The 24645-nt window shown below is 47.4% G+C and overlaps 1 protein-coding gene across 3 annotated transcripts in view; it reads right to left on the bottom strand.

Moving 5' to 3' along the window:
- Positions 1-24645, bottom strand: part of APAF1 (apoptotic peptidase activating factor 1) — a 195766-nt gene that overhangs the window by 28297 nt on the left and 142824 nt on the right. For all 3 annotated transcript variants that reach the window (XM_073556887.1, XM_073556884.1, XM_073556886.1), the window contains exons 22-23: positions 15062-15187; positions 7374-7493 (exon numbers count right to left, since the gene is read on the bottom strand). In XM_073556887.1, the coding sequence (XP_073412988.1) occupies positions 7374-7493; positions 15062-15187 (246 nt within the window). The remainder of the gene's footprint in view (positions 1-7373; positions 7494-15061; positions 15188-24645) is intronic.

Here is a 24645-nt window from a genome sequence, read left to right as displayed (position 1 = left end):
GGTATGAGAAGTTGTCCAAGTAGTGTGTTCCCCACCGTTTGCAAATCTGCTGAAAAACCTCTGGGTGAAGTGACCATTCCCCGGACGCAAGCCCCTGCCGGCTGAGAAAGTTTGCCGCCCAGTTTTCTACCCCTGGGATGTGGACCGCTGATATCAGCGAGCGGTTCCTCTCGGCCCAGCGAAGCACGTGCCCTACTTCGCGCATGGTTGCCCTGCTGCGGGTGCCCCCCTGGTGATTTATGTAAGCTACCACCGTGGCGTTGTCCGACTGAATCCGGACGGGGCGGCCTGCTAGAAGGTGATGGAATCGATGCAGAGTCAGCCGGATTGCCCGTATCTCCAACAGGTTGATCTGGAGGCGTGCCTCCTGTGGTGATCACCGTCCCTGGGTCGTGTGGTGGCGAAAAACCGCTCCCCAGCCGAGGAGGCTGGCGTCGGTTGTGACCACCAGCCACTGCTCCGGGAGAAAGGCTTTACCCTGAAGAAGGGAGGAACTGATTGTCCACCACTCTAGTGACCGTCTGACCTGAGAGGACAACCGGCACCGATGATCGAGCATGAATGGATTCTTGTCCCAGGCTGACAAGAGGGCGTGCTGCAGGGGACGAAGATGAAACTGGGCGAACGGGATCGCTTCCATAATTTTCCCCAGAATCCTCATGCCGAAACGGATGGTGTGAGGGACTGGCTGGCGCAGTATCCGCACCCCCTGCCGGAGGGCTAGGGCCTTGTCTCGAGGGAGAATTACCAACCCTCAGCAAGTGTCGAAGGTCATCCCTAAAAAGGAAATTCTCTGAGCTGGAACAAGGGATGACTTCTTTTGTTGACCAACCTCCCTAAGCGGGCAAGAGTATCTAGCGTAATGCTGACACTTTCCTCGCATGCAAGCCTTGAAGGGGCCTTGACCAAGAGGTCGTCTAAGTAGGGGAATACTACTATTCCCCGGGAGTGCAGGATGGCCATGAGGATTGCCATGACCTTTGTGAACACTCAGGGGGCAGTGGCTAGCCCGAAGGGCAGCGCTGCAAACTGAAAATGTAGACCGTTGATGACGAAGCGTAGAAACCTTTGATGTGGAGGGAAAATGGGGATATGTATCTAGGCGTCCTGGATATCGATAGAGGCCAAGTACTCTCCCTGCCCCATTGCCGCTATGACTGAACGGAGAGATTCCATCCGGAAATGTCTGATCCTGATAAATCTGTTCAGGAACTTTAGATCCAAAATGGGCCTGACAGTCCCGTCCTTTTTGGGGACTGCAAACAGGTTGGAATAGAAGCCCTGCGCCCTTTCGTTCTCCGATACTGGAATAATAACTCCGTTGTGACTGAGCGAATCGATGGCTTCTAATAGAGCCCTTACCCGGGTATCCACTTTGGGAAGACGGGAAAGAAAAAATCGTCTTGGGGGGTACCTGAGAAATTCTATCTTATACCCTGTGGACACCAGCTCTCTCACCCATGTGTCGTGTGCAAAACTAAGCCAGGCGTGGTGAAACCTGAGTAGGCGGCCGCCTACCCTGCTGGTGCCGCCTGACAAATGCCCCGAGTCATTTGGCTGAAGATCTTTGGGACCTGGATCCTCTTGACCTAGACTGGTTAGCACGCATCCTCCCAATGGGTTGTCTCTATATGAGACCTGTTTGTCCCTATTGTGATTGGGACGCCCTGATGCGGCGGAATTAGCCGCTGTCGTCCACCCGGGGTTGCGAAAGGCCCGAAAACGCGCCTGCAACTGGTGACGAAACGGCGGTTTGACCTTTTGCTGAGGAAGGAAACCACTCTTGCCTCCTGTGGAGTCGGAGATGAGCTGATCTAACCTCTCTCCGAACAGACGGTCACACTGGTAAGGTAGCGCCATCAAGGATTTTTTTGAGGCTGAATCAGCCCGCCATGTCCTTAACCATAGCGCTCTCCTAATGGAGATTGCATTTGCGGTTGCAAGTGCCGTGCAGTTGGCTGAATCTAAAGATGCATTAATCAAGTAGTCCCCCCGCCATGGCTATCTGATTTAGGATTTCTGATACTTCCGCTGGTAGGTCTAGGTCCTGCAAGGCTCTATTCAAAGTCTCTGACCAAGAAATCATGGCCTTGGCTACCCACGTTGCTGCGAACGAGGGAGAGAGCGCCGATCCTGATGCCTCAAACACTGAGCGAGCCAAGATCTCTATGAGATGGTCAGTGGGATCCTTAATAGAAGAACCACTAGGCACAGACAGAGTTTTTGTAGCCAAGTGCGACACCGGTGGATCCACCGTTGGGGATTCTGTCCACTTTTTACGGAGATCCGGGGGAAAAGGGTACTTTGCCTCGAGTGCCCTTTGACCCGAGAACCGCCTGTCCGGCCGTTCTCTGTGTTTTTGCACTATGTCCTCAAATTCAGGGTGAGTGCAAAATACTCTATGGGGACGCTTGACACACTTAAATGACACCCTATGGCCCGCAGCCAGAGTGGAATCATCCTCCATCCCCAGAGTCTGGTTGACGGCTTCTATGAGACTGTCAACCGTTTCCTGACCACCTGGCATATCTAGGTCAAGGGGTATATCCGAGTCATAGTCCGTGCCTTGCTCGCTATCGCCTTACGGGGAGTGGGAAGCAGAGCTCATGGATGCCAAGGCACCGGATGGACCGGGAGACGCTGTGTGAGTTCGCTTCCCATGCACCTGCCTGGAGTGAGCGGCCCCTGCAGGCCGGAGGCTCCTGTGAGGTAGAGGACCCCTCTAAGACAGGAGAGCCACTGTCCCTGCCCCTATCTGGGGCCCGAAGGGACTCGATTGCTCTCGTAAGTGACGCCATAGACTGTGACAGTGATAACGCCCATTCCGGGGGACCTGTTACACTGGGTTCGGTCGCAGGGGAGGGCTCCTGAGCGTGTTCGGACTCGCAGGCTTCGCATATCCGTTTGGTCTGCGCCCGCGGAAAAGCCGACTGACAGGAGATGCATGCAGCGTATAAGAACGTATGTGTCTTAGCTTTTCCTGACATGTTGTACCTGTCAGGTTTCCGTGCTGTTACAAAAAAAACCTCCGGGGGAGGGCGCTCCTTGTTCCTGATAGTGTGGTCTCTCCGTGGGGCTGGGGGGCAGCACTTACCCCAGTCCTGTGTCCCCTGTGTCCTCAGCGTGCGAGGCGTCACTTTAATCTGCGTGCCAGTACTACAGGCTGGCCCCCGGAAGAAAAAGAAGGATCCTGGGGGCGGTCTTTTCTTTGCGGCCTAGTTCCGGCCTAAAGCCGGGGCCTAATTTTCCTCCGGCGTCCGCCCAAGGCCACGGGGGCGGGGCCACCGTGACGCGATGCCGGGGGCGGGAACTTCCGGCCGCGGCCTAGCGCCGGCTGAAAACGCGGCCTCGATTTATTCCCCCATCCTCCCTGGGGGGGGGCGTAACCGCTGGACCTCCAGAATAACGCCGAAACCGGATCCCCGGATGCTACAGGAGCCCTCCCTGGCCATCGCTCCTCAGGTAGAGGGGAGGGGGGCCCTTATTCCATAAGGACTGTGCAGGCACCCTAGCTCCATCTAACCCCTTGCAGGGGTGAGGAGAGGGAGCGTCCGCCACCTTACCCCCCGCAGTCCTTAGCATTGGTGGGGCAGCGGGGGCTGCACGGACTACGCTTGTGCCTCTGTGCAGCCTAGGGCTTCAATACCCTGTGGTGGACAGGGCTAAGTCCGGCATCATTTCCAACGGTGCGGGAGAGGATATGTGGAGGGACACACACACGTGCTCGCCCGTTGTTGGTTTTGGGAGATCGGACCCCTTCCATAGGGTCCGTTGCCCGTATCTCACCTCCGTGGTCTGACAATATCCCACTTGGCGGGAGAGGATACGTGGAGGGACACTCGCACATGCTCGCCCGTTGCTGGTTTGGGGAGATCGGACCCTTTCAATAGGGTCTGTCGCCCCTATCTCATCTTCACTGTGAAAAAAATGGAACATCCGGAAAAAAAACCCCGATGCGGGAGAGGATATGTGGAGGGACACTTGCACGTGCTCGCCCGTTGCTGGTTTGGGGAGATCGGAGCCTTTCAATACGGTCCGTCGCCCCTGTCTTATCTGCATAGGGAAAAAAAAAAAAATGAATCAGTCCTGACAGACCGACGTGTGCCTCCAACAGACACTAAGCAAAAAACTGGTTTCCGCCCGCAATCGGGGCGAGGGTGTATACGGCGGAGGAGGAGCTAACTTCTTTTTTTCACATAGTGTCAGCCTCCAGGCGGCAGTAGCATACACCCACAGTACCCGAGTCCCCCAATGAGACGAAGGAGAAAATACCCAAAAGCGAAAGCAGTCTAAAAACTTCACCCCTCATGGTGCAAAAAAACACATTCAAGAAGCTTATTAACCCTTCAGGTGCTTCACGAGAACTAAAGCAATGTGGAAGGAAAAAATGAACATTTTAATTTTTCCACAAAATTTTTTTACTTTGGAACCAATTTTTTTTTTATTTTCACAAGGGTATCAGGAGAAAATGGACCACAAAATTTGTATTGCAATTTCTCCTGAGTACGCAGATATCCCAATATGTGGGGGAAAGTCACTGTTCGGGCACATCGCAGGGCTCAGAAGGGAGGGAGCAACGTTTGACTTTTTGAACACAAAATTGGATGGAATCAATTATGGCGCCATGTCATGTTTGGTGACTCCCTGATGTACCTAAACAGTGGACCCCCCCAATTCTAACTCCAACCCTCACTTTAGCCCAACTCACTTTAGCCCAACTCTAACCCTAATGGAAAAATGGAAATAAATTCATTTTTTTATATTATTACGGGGGGGGGTGCAAGGACTCTGGAGTTACTGGGGGGATCGGGGGACCCCATTTCTCTCTCCTTTGATGCGTGATCACATCAGGGGAGAGAAATTAAATGGTAAATCTGACTTTTTTTGCAGTTCATGTTATACCGTTAATAACAGCGACTGCAACACCGGGGTCGATAAAAACGACCCGAATCATGTTCTCTGTGGTCTCAGCTAGCCAAGATCCCTGAGAAATTCCAACTTTGGGGTGTGCCATACACTTATTTCTCAGCGCCGTTAAAACGTGTCGCTGTAGTTTAAGTACCCTTAGCTGTCGTCGTTAAAAAAGACGTATTGGCGGTCGTTAAGGGGTTAAAACACGAAAAATGCCAGGGGGGGGGCGAGTAATTTTGCAAGCCACTGCACTCTAGAGGACAATGGGAAAACTGCTGGACTTTTTTTTATTTATTATGCCTGAATTTGTCTATGACTGTTTTTATCAGTTATTCACTTCTTATGTAAAATTGCCTTCTCATTTTTCCTAGCAGATTAGCTCTGCAATGTACTCCATCTCACCTCCCTCAGGCTTGTTTCCCAAGTCCTCTGCTTCCTCCCTCATCGCCTTTTTATCCACCTTGCAGTCTTGTTTCTTGAAGCAAATCATCAGTGCAATTCTCCACTTCTCTTCTCCACTCACATCTTACATTTCTTACATTACAACACATTTAAAAGGGATGCTGTCATTAGATTATTCCTGCCCAAACCATAGACAGCACGATTGAGAGCCTAGCTTTGCGATTGTAGCCTCGTAGGCCTTTCTTTAGCCCGATTCATCAAAGCTTTTACGCCAGAATTCAAGGGTAATAAGCTTTGAAAAGTTGCAACATATTGTCGCAACAGGAGACTACACAAAAATGTAACGACTTTCTGGAGATCTCACGTTATTTCCGCCCAGCCCCGACAAAGTGGGCGAAGCTCAGGTGTGTCAGCTCATTAAATTCATAACGACTGGCAGCATTTCTTACTCCCCAAATCTTATGCCAAACACAGACTTATGGTGAGGTGAACACAGGGGCGCTCGTGACTTTTTAGACACGCCGGATTCATTAGGAGGTGTCAGACTCAAGCATGCACCCTCACCAAGATCACTGTGAACAACACTGGTCTTGATGAATCAGGGCCAAAGTTGGAGAAAACAGCCAGCGACTAGAGTGAGAAACTTAACTAGACTGTGCAGCCCACAAACGGCTTCTCCCTGCCTGTGAGGGACGGCGGAGATGTCCCTCCACCCCGGAGTTGAATCTGGAAAATGACTTATAATAATAGAATTCAATATCTCTGAGCCTAGCCGATCACATTATGGGAGTTTGCAATCCTTCCTCCACAAGCCCGTAACATCCAGCCACCCCTAGCACTCTGCGTTATGGAGTTATGAAACATAGCTACCAGGAATTACATACGGTAGGCATACTTGGTCTCCCTGCGCAGATAAAATCCAGCGGAATCCAGTGGCACCACTGCGGTTCCATTCAGAGCTTTGGGCGGAATGATACAAGCCTTCACGGTTCTGGACAGAAAACCATACTTTCAGATATGGGAGGAGAGAGGCAGCACAAGCCCAGGGGCGGGCAAAGAGTGTGGGAGGGAGCAGCCTAGGAGATAAGAGGCAGTTCCTCATTTTGAGCTGAATTTTCTACTGGCAGGAGGATCAGTTACCTGACGCGGCCAGGAAAGCCTGTAAATAAGACTTCGACCTGTGATCCATCAGCGCCTCCCTGTCATATGCTACATAACACGGTAATTGCAATCTATCTATACCCTACCCTTGTACTACACTCTTGACTGTATACCTGTATATTGTTCTGTAAATAAATACATGCCCGTATATTTCTAGTGCGCCTTTTGGTGAATAAATATAAAATTAATCTTAGGCTGCTCTTTTTTCTTGATACACAAATCCTCAAGTCCGCACGTTCCATTGGTTATTATACGCTACCTGAGTTGGTTTCTGACCTCATATAAGCCTGCGGACAGATGGGGCTTATTTCGAACGAGGAACTGGTGGCAGCAAACTATACTGTTTTAGTGAGAAACTCTGGCAGTGTTGGCCGGGAGGTTTATATATATATCCCCAGCCTGGACTGGTGATATATAATCCCCCATCACTGGGAGCACCTCAATAACTCGTACCTATAAGGGAAGCCTTTACAGCGACTATTTGCCCTCTGTGCAGTTCCCTAACTGACCTGGGGCAAGTGGTGGCGCCAGAAAGCCGATCCCTGTGGGGTCCTTTTCTCCCCTTCCCATAGGTGAGCGAAGTCGACACCCCTTTCACCTGTGCAATTCGTCACACTGCCCCACTCCAGTGAATTGATGTGTCTTCCCAGTATACAGATAGGGAGAGATGTATAGTCACTAGTCAGTATTTCACGCTATGTTTTCTCTGAAACACTGCAGCGTTTCAGAAAAAGACTTTCTTGAATGTAATCCCGCAGCCAGGCTCTGATAGATGCTGCCCGTTTTTCAGGCTGGATAAATCTAAATGATAGATTCCCTTTAAGGTAAACAAAAGGAATAACGATAGGAAATGTGCATCTTTTATTTTTTTTATTATGAACACTTATCTACTGTCTTACCCTCACAGTCCCATCAAATGACCAGGAGAGGAGTTTTACATTTTCAAGAATTCTGAAGCACCTCACAGCTTCTTTGTGTCCTTGCAGTGAGAAACTCTTTCCAGATGTCCAGTCCCAGACCTGATGTGGAGCACATTATTATTCCAGTACTTATACCATTTTTACAATGCAAAGTGAAGGGTTACATATAAATAAATCAATTTGCTGAGCGGGTTATTACTGCTTACAATCCTCCCCATGGAGTTACCCAGTATATAAATTACATTTACCTATTCTGATAAGAGCCACTGTGATTATTTAGTGAACGGTTTTTAATTTGGAATGTATAGGATTTATATTCTACTAATATATGTGATATGAAATTCCTAAAATAACATAGGCCAAGTATATTATATTGCACAAATGTACTTATAGGTAAGTTCCTTAAAGGGAACCTGTCACCCCCCGCAGGCGGTTTTAAGTAAAAGAGCCACCTTGTGCAGCACTAATGCTGCATTCAGTCAAAGTGGCTCTTTTATTTAGGGTACCTTCCACCGCAGAAATAATCGTTTTTAAAATTGGTCAGACACACCTGATATTTGACAGTGGGGCAGGTCTTTCTCCATCTGACAGACGCCTCACATCCATCACTCATGTCTTCCTGCATTGTTTGCTCCTGCTCCACATCGTTCTTTTCTAATCCTGGCGCCTGCGCTGTACAATGTATTCTTGGGCATGCGCAGTTACCGCTGCCCGTCCTCTCTCATAACTTCCTGGCCTTCCTATCGCGCCTGCGTCGACGCGTGGCCAGAGATCCCGCCCCGCAGTCGCTTATGGTTTATTCACACTGCAGGGCTGGGAATCTTGGGCATGAGAGCCGCAGATAACTACTGCGTATGCCCGAGATTCCCAGACCAAGTCGCTGTCTTGCAAACCTGTTCCGTCGAAGCCTGGTGCTGAAGCGCCCAAGAGGCACCCACTGCCCGAGCAGAGTGTGCTCTGATCCCTGCTGGAATTGGCGCGCATCTGATGCGGTAGGACTCCTGAATACCCAAACGAATCCATCTGGCTATGGTCGATTTTGAGGAAGCGAGTCCCTTCCTGCGACCTTCAGGGAGCACGAACAACGCATCTGACTGACGAAAGGGTTCCGTCCGCGACACGTACCTCCTGAGTGCTCTCACCAGGTCTAACGTATGCAGGGCCTTTTCCACACGGTGTACCGGTGCTGGACAAAAAGAGGGCAAGACAATATCCTCATTAATATAAAACGAGGAAACGACTTTTGGCAAAAAAGGAGGGGCTGGTCTAAGAACCACCTTGTCTTTGTAAAAGGTCAGAAACGGGGCTCGGCAAGATAACGCTGCCAGCTCCAAGACCCGCCTGATTGATGTTATAGCTACCAGAAACACCACCTTCCAGGAAAGGTATGACAAAGAGATATCCTGTAGCGGCTCGAATGGAGCTTCCTGCAGAAAACTTAGGACCAGGTTAAGGTCCCAGGCGTTCATAGGTGCCTTATAGGGAGGCACCAAGTGGGAGACCCCCTGGATGAAAGTCTTTACCTGCAAGTTGGTAGCAATCTTGCGCTGAAAAAGGACAGATAAAGCCGATATCTGTCTCCTGAGAGAACTGGAGGCCAAGCCTGAGTCCAGGCCAGACTGGAGAAAAGCCAAGATATTAGGGATGGAGAATCTCAGTGGCGAACAACCGTTGCCCTGACACCATGCAAAGAACACCTTCCAGGTGTGGTGGTAAATTCGTGCTGAGGCAGGCTTCCGGGCGCTAACCATCGTAGCAACCACTTTGCGCCCAAACCCCGCCTGCGTCAGAATCCAAGATTCAACAGCCAAGCCTTCAAACACAGGGCCCCCGAGTTCGGGTGGCAGATCGGCCCTTGAGAAAGTAGATCTGAGCGCTCTGGCAGTCGCCATGGCACGTCGACGAGCAGCTGCACTAGATCTGTGTACCACGACCGACGAGGCCAGTCTGGGATCAGCAGAATCACTGGCACCCCTTGTGCCTTGATCTTCTTGATGACCCTCGGAAGTAGTGGCAGCGGGGGGAATAGGTATGGGAGGCGAAACTGATTCCATGGCAGAACCAGCGCATCCACAGCGATTGCCTGAGGGTCCCGGGATTGCGTGACAAATACGGACACCTTGGCGTTTACCCTGGAGGCCATCAGATCCACATCCGGTGTTCCCCACCGTTGGCAAATCTGCTAAAAGACCTCTGGGTGTAGTGACTATTCCCCGGACGCAAGCCCCTGCTGGCTGAGGAAGTCTGCCGCCCAGTTCTCTACCCCCGAATGTGGACCGCCGATATCAGCGAGCGGTTCCTCTCGGCCCAGCGAAGCAAGTGCCCTACCTCGCGCATGGTTGCCCTGATTCGGGTGCCCCTTGGTCATTTATGTAAGCCACCGCCATGGCGTTGTCCGACTGAACCCGGACGGGGCGGCCTGCTAGAAGGTGATGAAACCGTTGCAGAGTCAGCCGGATTGCCCATATCTCCAACAAGTTGATCTGGAGGCGTGCCTCCTGCGGCAACCACCATCCCTGGGTCGTGAGGTGGCGAAAAACCACTCCCCAGCCGAGAAGGCTGGCGTCGGTTGTGACCACCAGTCACTGCTCCGGGGGAAAGGGTTTACCCTGAAGGGAGGAACTGATTGTCCACCACTCTAGTGACTGTCTGACCTGAGACGACAACCGGCACCGATGATCGAGCGGGAATGGGTTTTTGTCCCAGGCTGACAACAGGGCGTGCTGCAGGGGGCGAAGATGGAACTGGGAGAACGGGATCGCTTCCATCGCTGCCACCATTTTCCCTAGAATCCTCATGCAGAAACGGATGGTGTGAGGGACTGGTTGGAGCAGTACCCGCGCTCCCTACCGGAGGGCTAAGGCCTTGTCTCGAGGGAGAATTACCAACCCTCGGCAAGTGTCGAAGGTCATCCCTAAAAAGGAAATTCTCTGAGCTGGCACAAGGGATGACTTCTTTACATTGACCAACCACCCTAAGCGGGCAAGAGTAACTAGCGTAATGCTGACACTTTCCTCACATGCCCGCCTTGACGGGCCCTTGACCAAGAGGTCGTCTAAGTAGGGGAATACGACTATGCCCCGGGAGTGCAGGATGGCCATGGGGACTGACCTTTGCGAACACTTTGGGGGCCGTGGCTAGTCCGAAGGGCAGCGCTGCAAACTGAAAATGTAGACCGTTGGTGACGAAGCGTAGAAACCTTTGATGCGGAGGGAAAATGGGGATATGTAGATAGGCGTCCTGGATATCGATAGAGGCCAAGTACTCTCCCTGCCCCATTGCCGATATGACTGAGCGGAGAGACTCCATCCGGAAATGTCTGATCCTGATAAATTTGTTCCAGAACTTTAGATCCAAAAAGGGCCCGACAGTCCCGTCCTTTTTGGGGACTTCAAACAGATTGAAATAGAAGCCCTGCGTCTTCTCGTATTTGGGTAATGGAATGATAACTCTGTTGTGGCTGAGCAAATCGATGGCTCCTAGTAGAGCCTTTGCCCGGGCATCCACTTTAGGAAGACGGGAAAGAAAAAATCGTCTTGGGGGGGTACCTGAGAAAGTCTATCTTGTATCCAGTGGACACCAGCTCTCTCACCCATGTGTCGTGTGCGACATTGCGCCAGGCATGGTGAAACCGGAGTAGGCAGCCGCCTACCTTGCTGGTGTCGCCTGACAAATGCCCCGAGTCATTTGGCTGAAGATCTTTGGGACCTGGATCCCCTCGACCTGGACTGGTTAGCACACATCTTCCCCAATGGGTTGGTTCTATATGAGACCTGTCCGTCCCTATTCTGGTTGTGGCGCTGTCATCCACCCGGGGTTGCGAAAGGCACGAAAACGAGCCTGAAACTGGTGACGAAACGGCGGTTTGACCTTTTGTTGAGGAAGAAAACCGCTCTTGCCTCCTGTAGAGTCGGAGATGAGCTGATCTAACTTCTCTACGAACAGGCGACCACACTGGTATGGTAGCGCTGTCAAGGACTTTTTTTAGGCTAAATCGGCCCGCCATGTCCTTAACCATAGCACTCTCCTAATGGAGATCGCATTTGCGGCCGCAAGTGCCGCGCAGTTGGCCGCATTTAAAGATGCATTAATCAAGTAGTCCCCCGCCATGGCTATCTGACTTGTGATTTCTGATACTTCCGCTGGTAGGTCTATGTCCTGCAAGGCTCTATTCAAAGTTTATGACCAAGAAATCATGGCCTTGGCTACCCACGTTGCTGCGAACGAGGGAGAGAGTGCCGATCCTGATGCCTCAAACACTGAGCGAGCCGCCAAGTTCTCTATGAGACGATCAGTGGTTTCCTTAATAGAAGAACCACTAGACACGGATAGTAGAGATTTTGTAGCCAAGCGCGACACAGGTGGATACACAGTTGGGGATTCCGTCCACTTTTTACGGAGATCCGGGGCAAAAGGATACTTCGCCTCGAGTGCCTTCTGGCCCGAGAACCGCCTGTCCGGCCGTTCTCTGTGTTTTTGCACTATGTCCTCAAATTCAGGGTGAGTGCAAAATACTCTATGGGTACGCTTGATCCGCTTAAATGACACCTTATAGCCCGCAGCCAGAGTGGAATCATCCTCAATCCCCAGAGTATGGTTGACGGCTTCTATGAGACTATCAACTGTTTCCTGACCACCTGGAGTATCATGGTCAAGGGGTTCGTCAGAGTCGTAGTCCGAGCCTTGCTCGCTATCGACTGCTGGAGACGGGGAGCGAGAAGCAGAGCTCATGGATGCCGAGGCACCGGGAGACACCGTGTGGGTTCGTTTCTCTTGCGTCTGCCTGGAGTGAGAACGGCCCCTGCAGGCCGGAGGCTCCTGTGAGGTAGAGGACCCCTCTAAGATAGGAGAGCCACTGTCCCTGCCCCTATCTGGGGCCCGAAGGGACTCGATTGCTCTCGTGACACCATAGATTGCGACAGTGATAACTCCCATTCCGGGGGACTTGGTACACTGGGCTCGGTCGCAGGGGAGGGCTCCTGAGCACGTTCGGGCTCGCAGGCTTCGCATACTCGTTTGGTCTGCGCCCGCGGAAAAGCAGACTGACAGGAGATGCATGCAGCGTATAGGAACGTATGTGTCTTAGCTTTTCCTGACATGCTGCACCAGTAAGGGCTCCATGCTGAAAAAAACGGCGGGGGAGGGCGCTCTTTATTTCGTGGCCTCTCTGTGGAGCTGGGGGGCAGCACTTACCCTAGTCCTGTGTCCCCTGTGTCCTCAGCGTGCGTCGCTTCAATCTGCGCGCCACCACTGCAGGCCGGGCCCCGAAAGAAAAAAAGGATCCTGGGGGCGGTACTTCCTATTGCGGCCCAGCTTCAGCCTGAAGCCGGGGCCTAAATTTCTTTCGGCATCCGCCCAGGCCATGGGGGGGCGGGGCCGCCATGACGATGCCGGGGGCAGGGACTTCCGACCGCAGCCTAGCGCCGGCTGAAGACGCGGCCTTGATTCCCCCCCGGATGGTACCGTCGGACCCCAGAATCACGGCCGGGACCAGATCCGACGCTGCAGGAGCCCTCCCTGGCCATCCACCTCCGTTCAGCTCAGGTAGAAGGGAGGGGGGCCATGTGAAGTAAGGACGGTGCAGGCAGCCTAGCTCCATCTAACCCCTTCAAGGGGTGAGGAGAGGGACCATCCCCCACCTTGCCCCACCGCAGTCTTCAGCATTGGTGGGGCAGTGGGGGCCGCACGGACTACACTTGTGCCTCTGTGCAGCCTAGGGTTTCAATACCCTAGGGCGGACAGGGCTAAGTCCGGCATCATGTCCCACGGTGCAGGAGAGGAAACGTGGAGGGACACTCACACGTGCTCGCCCGTTGTTGGTTTGGGGAGATCGGACCCTTTCAATAGGATCCGTCACCCCTATTTTATCTTCATATGAAAAAATGGAACATCCGGAAAAAAAAAATCCCCATTGCGGGAGAGGATACGTGGAGGGACACTCGCACGTGCTCGCCCGTTGTTGGTTTGGGGAGATCGGACCCTTTCAATAGGGTCCGTCTCCCCTGTCTTATCTTCATGGGGAAAAAGACAAAAAAAAAAAAAAGAATCAGTCTTGAGACAGACCGACGTGTGCCTCCAACAGACACTAAGCAAAAACTGGTTTCCGCCCGCAATCGAGGCGAGGGTGTATACGGCGGAGGAGGAGCTAACCTCTTTTTTTCAGTTAGTGTCAGCATCCATGCGGGAGTAGCATACACCCACAGTACCTGTGTCCCCCAATGAGGCGAAGGAGAAGAAAACCCGATTCATTTTTTATCCTTTTTTAAGAGGATGAGAAGGTGCAGCAGCCTAAGTTTATTCTTGCATCCGGTAAAATAAAAAAAAGGATTTTAACGGCTGTGTGCACAAACATATGTCATGTTACAACATGACATATGGCACATTTTTCCCCATTATATTTCTATATTAGCAAAAAGCTTACTCCTTTTTGGGGTAGACACAGGGTTTTCATTGTGATCGACAAACCGAAATTCTTGGATTTTTTTTCTTTATCGCTTTACGGCATTTACAGATTAGGTGAACCAATTTTATGTTTTGATAGATCAAACACTGTGCTATCAAATATGTGGGTTTTTTTTTGTTTTTTTTACTTCTAACATTGCTATATTTCTAACTGCGGTAAAGGGTGTATTTCATTTTTTTTTAGCCAGCATTGACTCTAATATTGCTGTATATAGTAAAATTCAGTCTTCCATGACGCCCAGCCTATGGCTGGACATCCCAAGAGAATTGACATGACAGTTGCCTTCAATAGGGCCCTGGCTGTCATGACAGCTCATCGGCTCACCACAATCGTGACCCAGGGAAAAACGATGGGAGACCAAACACCCGGGCTGAGCCGCACCTCTAAAATACTGCTGTCAGTGACCTGCTCCTGAGACCACACCAAATACCCCAACATGATCCATGACTTATAGATCTGTCATTGAGCATTAAAGTATTAAACAAAGTCTGGTAGATCTAACATAGAAAACACAGAGGTTAATTTTTGATTGTGAATAGAGGGGTGGGGTTAAGCCAATGGGAGTGGGTTTTATGTTTTTTGGGTTCTACTTCAGAGGATTGAGGCTTCTGCTGTAGCCATTTGTCTTACAGTCAGGACTATGAAGATGAAGTTAATGGCTAATCTTGGACAGAAAGAATTGATTTTTTTATACATTTCTAGGTTTTTATTATGCAAATTGTCTCTTCAGAGAGGAAGAGGACTTGAACTCTATAGCGCCACCTGTTGGAAGCAGCAGTCCTAGTTGTCACTATCGACCCTTTAACAAGTCTGGCAATATGACTTAGGATAAAAGCTTTTATGTTTTTAATATCTATTTTCATGAAATAGAAGAGAACAAGAGAGGAAGAGCTGTGATATAGCTTTTTGTGCATTTTCTAAGATTAGCGTTCTTTTAAGTGTCACAAAGTGTCTGCTCAGAGATAGACTTCTATTTTACAACCAGTTTACATGTAGTAAGTGCAACATAATCAAAATCATCTCAAAGTAGGTATTTTGTGACACTTAGGGAACATAACAGGATAAAATCTGTAATGATTTGCTGTACTATAATCATACCATTTCTAATGGGTGTGTGCTGGGGCGCGATAAATGGATAAAACGCCATTTGTGGAATGTGCACTGTTATAAAGACAAGGTGTAAAATGAGGAGTACAGCACTCACCCTGATTGTCGCGTCATCAGAGCTTGATACGAGCCATTTCCCATCTGGGGTAAACTGGCAATGTTGGACAGTTCTGCTGTGACCCTTTAAGTGCTCCAGAAACTGGCCAGTGACCATATCGAAAACCTATACCCAACAGATATAAATGGAATCATTTAAACATCCAGCGACAATTACATATGTCAGGGAAACAAAGCATGGTACAATCAAACCTTTCTTTTTAAACTTACTAGTATTGTTCGCACACTGTGCTTTTGCCACACAAAAAATGCAGCCCTTTCCAATACCAGGAAAGTGAGTTAGATTTCTAAAACCTCATGCAATCCTTGTGGATTTGAACCATCAAAGCATTTTTTTCAAAACTCTGCGGCGTGTCAATTCTTTTCACCCATTCGTCTGAAAAGGGGGGGGTAAGAAAAATCGCAAGTAAAACCGCATCCAAAATTTTCTGCAGTGTTGTGCACAAAAGCCATATAGAAAAATATTGTAACAACCCATCCGACCCACACAGGCAAAATAATCAAACTGTAGACGTCGATAAGTTACCGTAAGTTATGTGTAAGAATGAGAAATGACACAGGAAAAAAGTATTGAACACATGAAGAAAGAGGTGAAAAAAGCCACAGAAAGTCATGACATCAGCTGAAGTCTATCAGTAATTAATTACTGTAGAAAGCAATCCTGCCATTAAGGCTAGCTTCACATTAGCGTTTTATTGCGCAGCGCATGGTGCGCATAAAAAACGCAAAGAAAAACGCAAAACAAACGCGCTTTTTTTAGCGTCATGCGTATGCTGATGCGTCAAAAAACGCAGCGTTGCTTGCGTTTTACATGCGTTTTTGCATGCGTTTGCGTTTTTATGCGCATGCGTTTTTAGGTGTGACATTTTTTCCATTGTCTAGACCACATTCCAGACTTGTTTACCTCAAAAACGCATATGCAAAAAAACGCAAGAGTGCGCAAGACCATGCGCACGCATGCGTTCCCATAGACTTCAATGTGTTGTTTTTGCGTATTCCGTGCGCAAGCGTTTTTTTTTACGAGACAGGGCGGACCAAAAAATGCAACATGTTGCGTCTGGCGCGAAAGACAAAAAAACGCATGCGCACTAAAACGCAAGTGTGCGCAAGACCATGCACACGTCATGTTAAACATAGCTGCGCAGTGCACACCGGTGCGCACGATGCGCTGCGCACAAAAGCGCTAATGTGAAACCAGCCTGAAAAATAATATCAGCTGGTTCAACTGATGGCCTATAAAAAGGTGTTTCATTACCAAGGTGCCTCACAAGAACCATCTCATAATGAGTAAAACCAGTGAACTGTCGCAAGACCTTTGTAACCTTATTGTTGCAAAACATACTGATGGCATTAGTTACAGAAGAATTTCTTAACTACTCAAGGATCCAGTGAGCACTGTTGGGAGGTCGTAATACAGAAGTGGAAACAATAATTTCACCATAAAATAGCCACGACTAGATGCTTCCATCAAGATATCAACAGAGGAGTCAAAAGAATTATCAGAAGAGTTCTCCAACAGCTAAGGACCACTTGTGGAGAGCTACAGAAAGACCTGGAATCGGCAGGTACAATTGTTTCAAGGAAAACAATAATGTGCTCATGCTCCATGGACTGTATGCACACTCACCATGCAAGACTCCATTGCTGAACAAAAAGTATGCTCAAGCGCATTTAAAGTTTGCTCCAAAACATTTACCAAAACATTTAGACAAGCCTGTGAAGTACTGGGAGAATATAGTCTGGTCAGACGAGTCCAAAATTTAACTCTTTGGATGACATAACACACACCATGTTTGGAGGCCAAAAGGCACTGTATATCACCTTATAAACACCCTACCAACAGTGATGTCAGGAGGTGGGAACATCATGGTGTAGGGCTTTTTTTTTCGCATACAGCACTGTCAAGCTTCATGTAACTGAAGGATGGATAAATGGACAAATGTACTCAGAAAAATATTTGTAACTGAGTCCTCAGTGGTTGATACCTTTTAATGGCTAACTGAAAGTGGCTAACATGGTACAAAGATATTTATCTTTCCTGTATCCAAATGTACTCAGACATTCTTGATAAAAATCTGCGGCCATCTTCCAGGAGATGAAATGAGGGGGGACATTTCAACAAGACAATGATCACAATCACACAAACAAGGAAAGTAACAATTGGTTTCAGAGAAGAAATATAAAGCTGCTAGAATGGCCAAGCCAATCACCTGACCTGAATCCAATAGAAAATTTATGGAAGGAAGTAAAGCTCAGAGTTCATAGAAGGAGCCAGGGTCGTACAGGCCAACCGGTTAACCGAAGAATTCTCTGGTGGGCCCAGGCACTGATACCTGCTGGCATACTGGCCAGCAGCTGCCTAGGGCCCCCAGTCAGTGGCTATGGGGTCCCTGAGTGAAGGGGGCCCGCCCTGTGCCAGTGGAGCAGCAGATGGAGACAGGATTCTGTCCCCGCTTCTAAATAGAAATTAATCTTCATGCTTCCCACGCCCCCATGAGCATGGAGAAGAGTGAATACCATTTCACTTTAAAAGCAGGAAGCCTTAGACGCAGGCTGCAGCTAACAGTGCCCGCATGTAAAGCCCCACCACCACCACTCCACACTCTCACACTCACACACAAAGCACCGCACCACATACACAAACGCACGCAGACAGACACACAGCACACTCACCTCTCTGCAAGTTCCCCGCAGCACAACCCGGCATCTTGCTTCCTGCTCGGCGCTTCCTGTCTGAGACAGCGCAGTTGGATGATGTCATCATTCAGCACGTGGCTGTTCAGACAGAAAGCTGCTGGCGAGGAAGAGTCTGCCGGGATGTGCTGCGGGGAACTTGCTTAGAGGTGAGTGGTGCTGTGTGTCTGTCTGTCTGCGTGCATGTGTGTGTATGCAGTGCTTTTTGTGTTAGTGTGAGAGAGTGGTGCGGTATGTGTATGTGAGTGCGTGAGTGAGAGAGAGAGTGGTGCTGTGTGTATTGGAGATGTGTGTATTGCAGACTGGCGATGATGATGGGAGTGGTGGGGAAGGAGGCAATGATGGGGTGGTGGGGGAGAAGACAATGATGGTGGTGGGGGGAGGCAATGATGGAGGTGTTGAAATGGGCAATGATGGGGGTGGTGGGGGAGAAATCAATGATGGTTGTGGTGTAAAGGACAATGATAGTAGTGGTGGAAAGGACATTTATGGTGATGGGGAGGAGGCAACGATTGAGGTGGTGGAAAGGGCAATGGTAGGGGTGGTGGGGGAGAATCATAGTGGTGGTTGGGGAGAAGGCAATGATGGAGGTGGTGATGAGGACAATGATGGGGGTGGAGGGGGAGAACAATGATGGAGGTGGAGAAGTGCTGCATTATACTTTGAGGGGCTACATTATATTCTGTGGGGGGGGAATGCATTATTCTCTCAGGGGACTACATTATATTCTTGGAGGCTACAGTATACTCTATGGGGGGATGCATTATATTCTGTGGTGGGGCTGTATTATTCTCTCAGGGGACTACATTATATTCTGGCGGGGCTACATCATTCTATATGAGGGGGGCAGCATTATGCCCTATGAGGGGGCTATATAATACTCTGGGGAGGGCTGCATTATATTCTGTGGTGGGGCTTCATTATACTATATGAGGGGGGGCTGCAGTATACCCTAGGGTGCTACATTATATTCTATGGTGGGGACTGCATTATACCTTATGAGGTGGGCAGCATTATATTCTATGAGAGGGGGCTGCACTATTTTATGAGGGAGCTACATTATATTCTATGATGGAGGCTACATTATATTCTATGAGGGGGCTACATTATATTTTATGAGGGGGCTACATTTTATTCTATGAGGAGGGCTACCCCAACCCCTGCTACATAATTAAGACATGTGCTACCTTATATTATACCCTGATATTAGCGCATTTTACCGCACATTTGGTGGTCTTGTATTTATTTCTATGTAGCTACATAGTGGGCCCCAAGAATTATTTTCTCTGGTGGGCCCAAGGTGCTCCAGACCGACGCTGGAACAAGCCCATGGAAGCTTCAGGATTTGAAGAGTGTTTGAGTGGAAAAATGGGAGAAAATCTCACCAGAGCAATGGATCCGACTAGTTTCTCCATACAAGAGGAGTCTTGAAGATGTCATCATCAACAAAGAGTTTTGTATAAAGTAGTAAATAAATTTCAGTCAGTGTGTCCAATACTTTTTCCCTGTGTCATTTCTCATTATTACACATAACTGAATGTATGGACATGATTTGATTTCTTTACCTGTGTGGATTGCATAGGTTTTTACTGACATCTGGTGAGAATTTCATGTCAACAGCAGCTTTAGAGCTATATTTACTTAGAAAATAGGTGATGTGTTCAAATACTTATTTCACCTGTTATATAGTAAGCTAGGGGTTAATGAGGTGACAAAGAATTAGAGGAAAGGTTTAAGAACTAAAAGTTTAATATGAATGTGACATTCACATTCATCAACCTTGTTTTCATGTTTCCTAGAAATAGCTCTGCACTATTTCAGTAACATTATCCTTTAAATACACATTCTATTATTCAAGCAGAAAGAACAAATTGGTTATTGAAAATGGAAGATTATGGCAGGAGAAATGCCCCATGCTGAGTTATAAAACCAGGGCTTTAAAAGGGAATTAAAAACCACTGCAAGAAAAGCAACGTTTATTTTCAATGCGGGTGCCTATTGTCCTGTCTGCAGTTTCCATTCCACTGACATTATTTAAGTTTTACCAGATGTTTAGGAATAAAATGAAGCTGTGTGACTCTGACACCTGCCTGGCAGAAGGAATTTATTCCACTAGAATTGATTTTGTACAGTTCTAGAAAGTCTTTGTCTTCTAATTGGGATGAACTCAGAACACAGCGGCGTGCCGGCAGCGACAGACCTTTCCACCAGCATGGCTCTGAAGTGGTGTCACCGGCAAGTATGCACACAATTACACAAGATGTATAGCCTCCGTTATCAGCATATACTGATACAGTGAGCTAAACTTAGAGCTGGCATACAGTAGAGAAACATCAAGTTTATGTGCCGTGGAAAGTTTATTAGCCACATTTCATTGATATGCACATTACATATTCACATGAGAGTACTCAATATTTTTGTCTTTTACATAATCAGACATTGTTGGAAGCTACAAAAAAAAATTTGGGGGCTTTTTTTTTGTTTTTTAATACATTCCTGCTACATCGGCTCCCCACTGCATGTTTGTGAATCACATCTGAGTACAAGAAGACATGCCAAATCTTATGTATTATCTCAAAACAGCAATGCCTCTTAGAATGCCTCTGTAGACCCATGAGAGGATAAGTAGATAAACGGAAAAGCAAATGGGTTACTCTGCGCTGCTGTGGAAGGAAAGTGAGAGATGCCACGTCAACTTAAGGCAGTTAATTCGTCAACGCGTTTCGAAGTATACATCTTCTAAGAGTTCAGACCTTCAACGCCAATTCTAAGACATGCATCATGTTAACAGTGTGCACGGAAGAAAAACTTACCAGAGCTCTACCACATACGGCATGGACAGGCTGCACCTTCTCCTAATACTGAATTATGCTCCTATCTGTACGTAGCAGAGCTTGGGTTGGCGCTGAAGGTCTGAAGTCGTAGAAGATGTATACTTCAAAGCGCGCTGACGAATTAACTGGCTTAAATTGACATGGTATCTCTCATCTTTCCTTCCACGGCAGCGCACAGTAACCCATATGTTTTTCCTAGTGGACTCATTCATTTTCATAATACTCAATTTACTGGTAAAATCTTACAGCGATAGAATAATCATGACTAATTAAATTCTTAGTAGATGGAAGGAGCGAGAGGCAGAGCTCTTCCCATCTACATAAAATCTAGCAACTGTCATCTCCCATCTCAGTAATGTAAAAATCTGCCTTCACTGAATACACATTTTACCTGGGAATTGAGAACTTTGAGAATGAAAGATCAGTCCAGGAGGGGAAAGAAGCAGATTTGGCTGATCGAAATAAGTAACTTTGTAATGTATCTTATGTGTACTATTTATTTATTAAAGGGAACCTTTCACATAGTTTTTCCTCAATAAGCTGTGGCCACTGCCTTTCAGGGCTTATCTATAGCATTCTGTAATGCTGTAGATAAGCCCCCGATCTAACATGAAACGTAAGAAAAACAAGTTTTATTATACTCACCTGGGGGCGGTCCGGTCCGATGGGTGTCACAGGTCCGGCGCCTCCCATCTTCTTGCTATGTCGTCATCTTCCTTGCTTCGTGGTGTGGCTCCTACGCAGGTGTACTGATCTGCCCTGTTGAGGGCAGAGCAAAGTACTGTAGTGTGCATGCGCTGAGCCCCTCTGACCTTTCCCAGTGCCTGTGCACTGCAATACATTGCTCTGCCCTCAACAGGACAGATCAGTATGCCTGCGCAGGAGCCGTGACACGAAGCAACGAGGATGACCACATCGCATGAAGATGGAAGGCGCCGGACCCGGAATGCCCATCGTTCCAGACCGCCCCCGGGTGAGTATAATAAAACTTGTTTTTCTTATCTTTCAGGTTAGATCGGGGGTTTATCTACAGCATTATATAATTCTGTAGATAAGCGCCCCGAAAGGCAGTGGCGCCAACTTATTGCGGAAAAACGACGTGACAGGTTCCCTTTAAATAATTAAAACAACAGTTACTCTTTAAAGGAATTGTCTGAAAGAAGAATTAAATTATATACATACAATTGTGGCCAAAAGTATTGACACCCATGCAATTCTGTCAGATAATACTCAGTTTCTTCCTGAAAATGATTGCAAACACAAATTCTTTGGTATTATCTTCACTTAATTTGTCTTAAATGAAAAAACACAAAAGAGAATTAAGCAAAAAGCAAAACATTGATCATTTCACACAAAACTCCAAAAATGGGCCAGACAAAAGTATTGGCACCCTCAGCCTAATACTTGGTTGCACAACCTTTAGCCAAAATAATCTGCTGGAATTTTAGACCATTCTTCTTTGGCAAACTGCTCCAGGTCCCTGATATGTGAAGGGTGACTTCTCCAAACTGCCATTTTTAGATCTCTCCACAAGTGTTCTATGGGATTCAGGTCTGGACTCATTGCTGGCAGCACACCAAATATGAAATATGTGAAATACGAATAGCAAAATGGCTTTAGAAATACATATCATAATGGCTTTTATTTGATATGTAAGCTGCCTTTAGGTATGCACCTATTCAGACAAGTTCTAGATGTGCCGTCAGTTTTTTCTATTATTTGTATACTAGCTTTCTGACTGAGCACTCCGCCCTTCATCAAGTGGTGATTTTAAATCGCATTCAATCACATGTTTGGTTCCTATCGTCCTATAAATACAGGCTTTATCATGTTACTAGCCAGAGGTCAGTTCACACCAGGCAGTCAGTATAGGGACCCATTCAATCTGAGATCACCTTGTCGCTGGTGAATGGGCTCACATCTTTTGGCCAAATCTTGTGTTAAGTATCTCATATGTTTTTCTAGATTACAAAAGCCATTATGCTATTCATATTTCACTTATTTCATATTTGATATGCCTTATAAAAGCCATTATGATATGTATTTCTAAAGCCATTTTGCTATTCGTATTTCACATATTTCGTATTTGGTGTGCTACCATTGTCTAATTTGATATGGACTCATTGCTGGCCACCTTAGAAGTCTCCAGTGCTTTCTCTCAAACCATTTTCTAGTGCTTTTTGAAGTGTGCTTTGGGTCATTGTCCTGCTGGAAGACCCATGACCTCTGAGGGAGACCCAGCTTTCTCACACTGGACCCTACATTATGCTGCAAAATTTGTTGGTAGTCTTCAGACTTCATAATGCCATGCACACGGTCAAGCAGTCCAGTGCCAGAGGCAGCAAAGCAACCCCAAAACATCAGGGAACCTCCGCCATGTTTGACTGTAGGCACCGTGTTGTTTTCTTTGAATGCATCTTTTTTTCTCCTGTAAACTCTATGTTGATGCCTTTGCCCAAAAAGCTCTACTTTTGTCTCATCTGACCAGAGAACATTCTTCCAAAACGTTTTAGGCTTTTTCAGGTAAGTTTTGGCAAACTCCAGCCTGGCTTTTTTATGTCTCGGGGTAAGAAGTGGGGTCTTCCTGGGTCTCCTACCATACAGTCCCTTTTCAATCAGACGCCAACGGATAGTACGGGTTGACACTGTTGTACCCTCGGACTGCAGGGCAGCTTGAACTTGTTTGGATGTTAGTCGAGGTTCTTTATCCAACATCCGCACAATCTTGCGTTGAAATCTCGTGTCAATTTTTCTTTTCCGTCCACATCTAGGGAGGTTAGCCACAGTGCCATGGGCTTTAAACTTCTTGATGACACTGCGCACGGTAGACACAGGAACATTCAGGTCTTTGGAGATGGACTTGTAGCCTTGAGATTGCTCATGCTTCCTCACAATTTGGTTTCTCACGTCCTCAGACAGTTCTTTGGTCTTCTTTCTTTTCTCCATGCTCAATGTGGTACACACAAGGACACAGGACAGAGGTTGAGTCAACTTTAATCCATGTCAACTGGCTGCAAGTGTGATTTAGTTATTGCCAACACCTGTTAGGTGCCACAGGTAAGTTACAGGTGCTGTTAATTACACAAAGTAGAGAAGCATCACATGATTTTTCGAACAGTGCCAATACTTTTGTCCACCCTCTTTTTTATGTTTGGTGTGGAATTATATCCAATTTGGCTTTAGGACAATTCTTTTTGTGTTTTTTCATTTAAGACAAATTAAATGAAGTTAATAATATCAAAGAATTTGTGTTTGCAATCATTTTCAGGAAGAAACTGAGTATTATCTGACAGAATTGCAGGGGTGTCAATACTTTTGGCCACAACTGTATATACAGCTCTTGGCAAAAATTAAGAGACCACCACATCAAAACTCTGACATGGGCAGCCCCCATTCTCCAGACCTGAACCCCATTGAAAACCTCTGGAATGTAATCAAGAGGATGATGGATAGTCACAAGCCATCAAACAAAGAAGAACTGCTTACATTTTTGCACCAGAAGCAGTGTGAAAGACTGGTGGAAAGCATGCCAAGACGCATGAAAGACGTTTTTAAAAATCATGGTTATTCCACAAAATATTGAGTCTGAACTCTTCCTGAGTTAAAACATTAGTTTAGTTGTTTCTAAATGATTAAGAACTTGTTTTCTTTGCATTATTTCAGGTCTGAAAGCACTGGGGTTTTTTTGTTTTTTCTTTAATTTTGACCATTTCTCCTTTTCAGAAAAAAAAATTGCTTGGAAATTCGGAGACGTGTTGTCAGAATTTTGTAGACTAAAGGAACAATTTACATTTTACTCAAAAATATACCTATAAAGAGAAAAATCAGACCAACTGAAAATTTGAAAGTGGTCTCTTAATTTTTGCCAGAGCTATATATCTATATAAGCAATAAAAAGAAGCTGTAGCACTCACCAGCAGGGGAAACAATCCAATAGTCCTTTATTCACACACATGACATGGACAAAAAATGGACAGACAGGACATGTGAGACGTGCACGTCTCACATGTCTTGTCTGTCCATTTTTTGTCCATGG

This window comes from Dendrobates tinctorius, unplaced genomic scaffold (genome assembly GCF_039654945.1).
Source record: "Dendrobates tinctorius isolate UK_male_01 unplaced genomic scaffold, ASM3965494v1 ptg000241l, whole genome shotgun sequence".
NCBI classification, from domain to species: Eukaryota; Metazoa; Chordata; class Amphibia; order Anura; family Dendrobatidae; genus Dendrobates; species Dendrobates tinctorius.
This window is presented reverse-complemented; position numbering and strand designations above follow the sequence as displayed.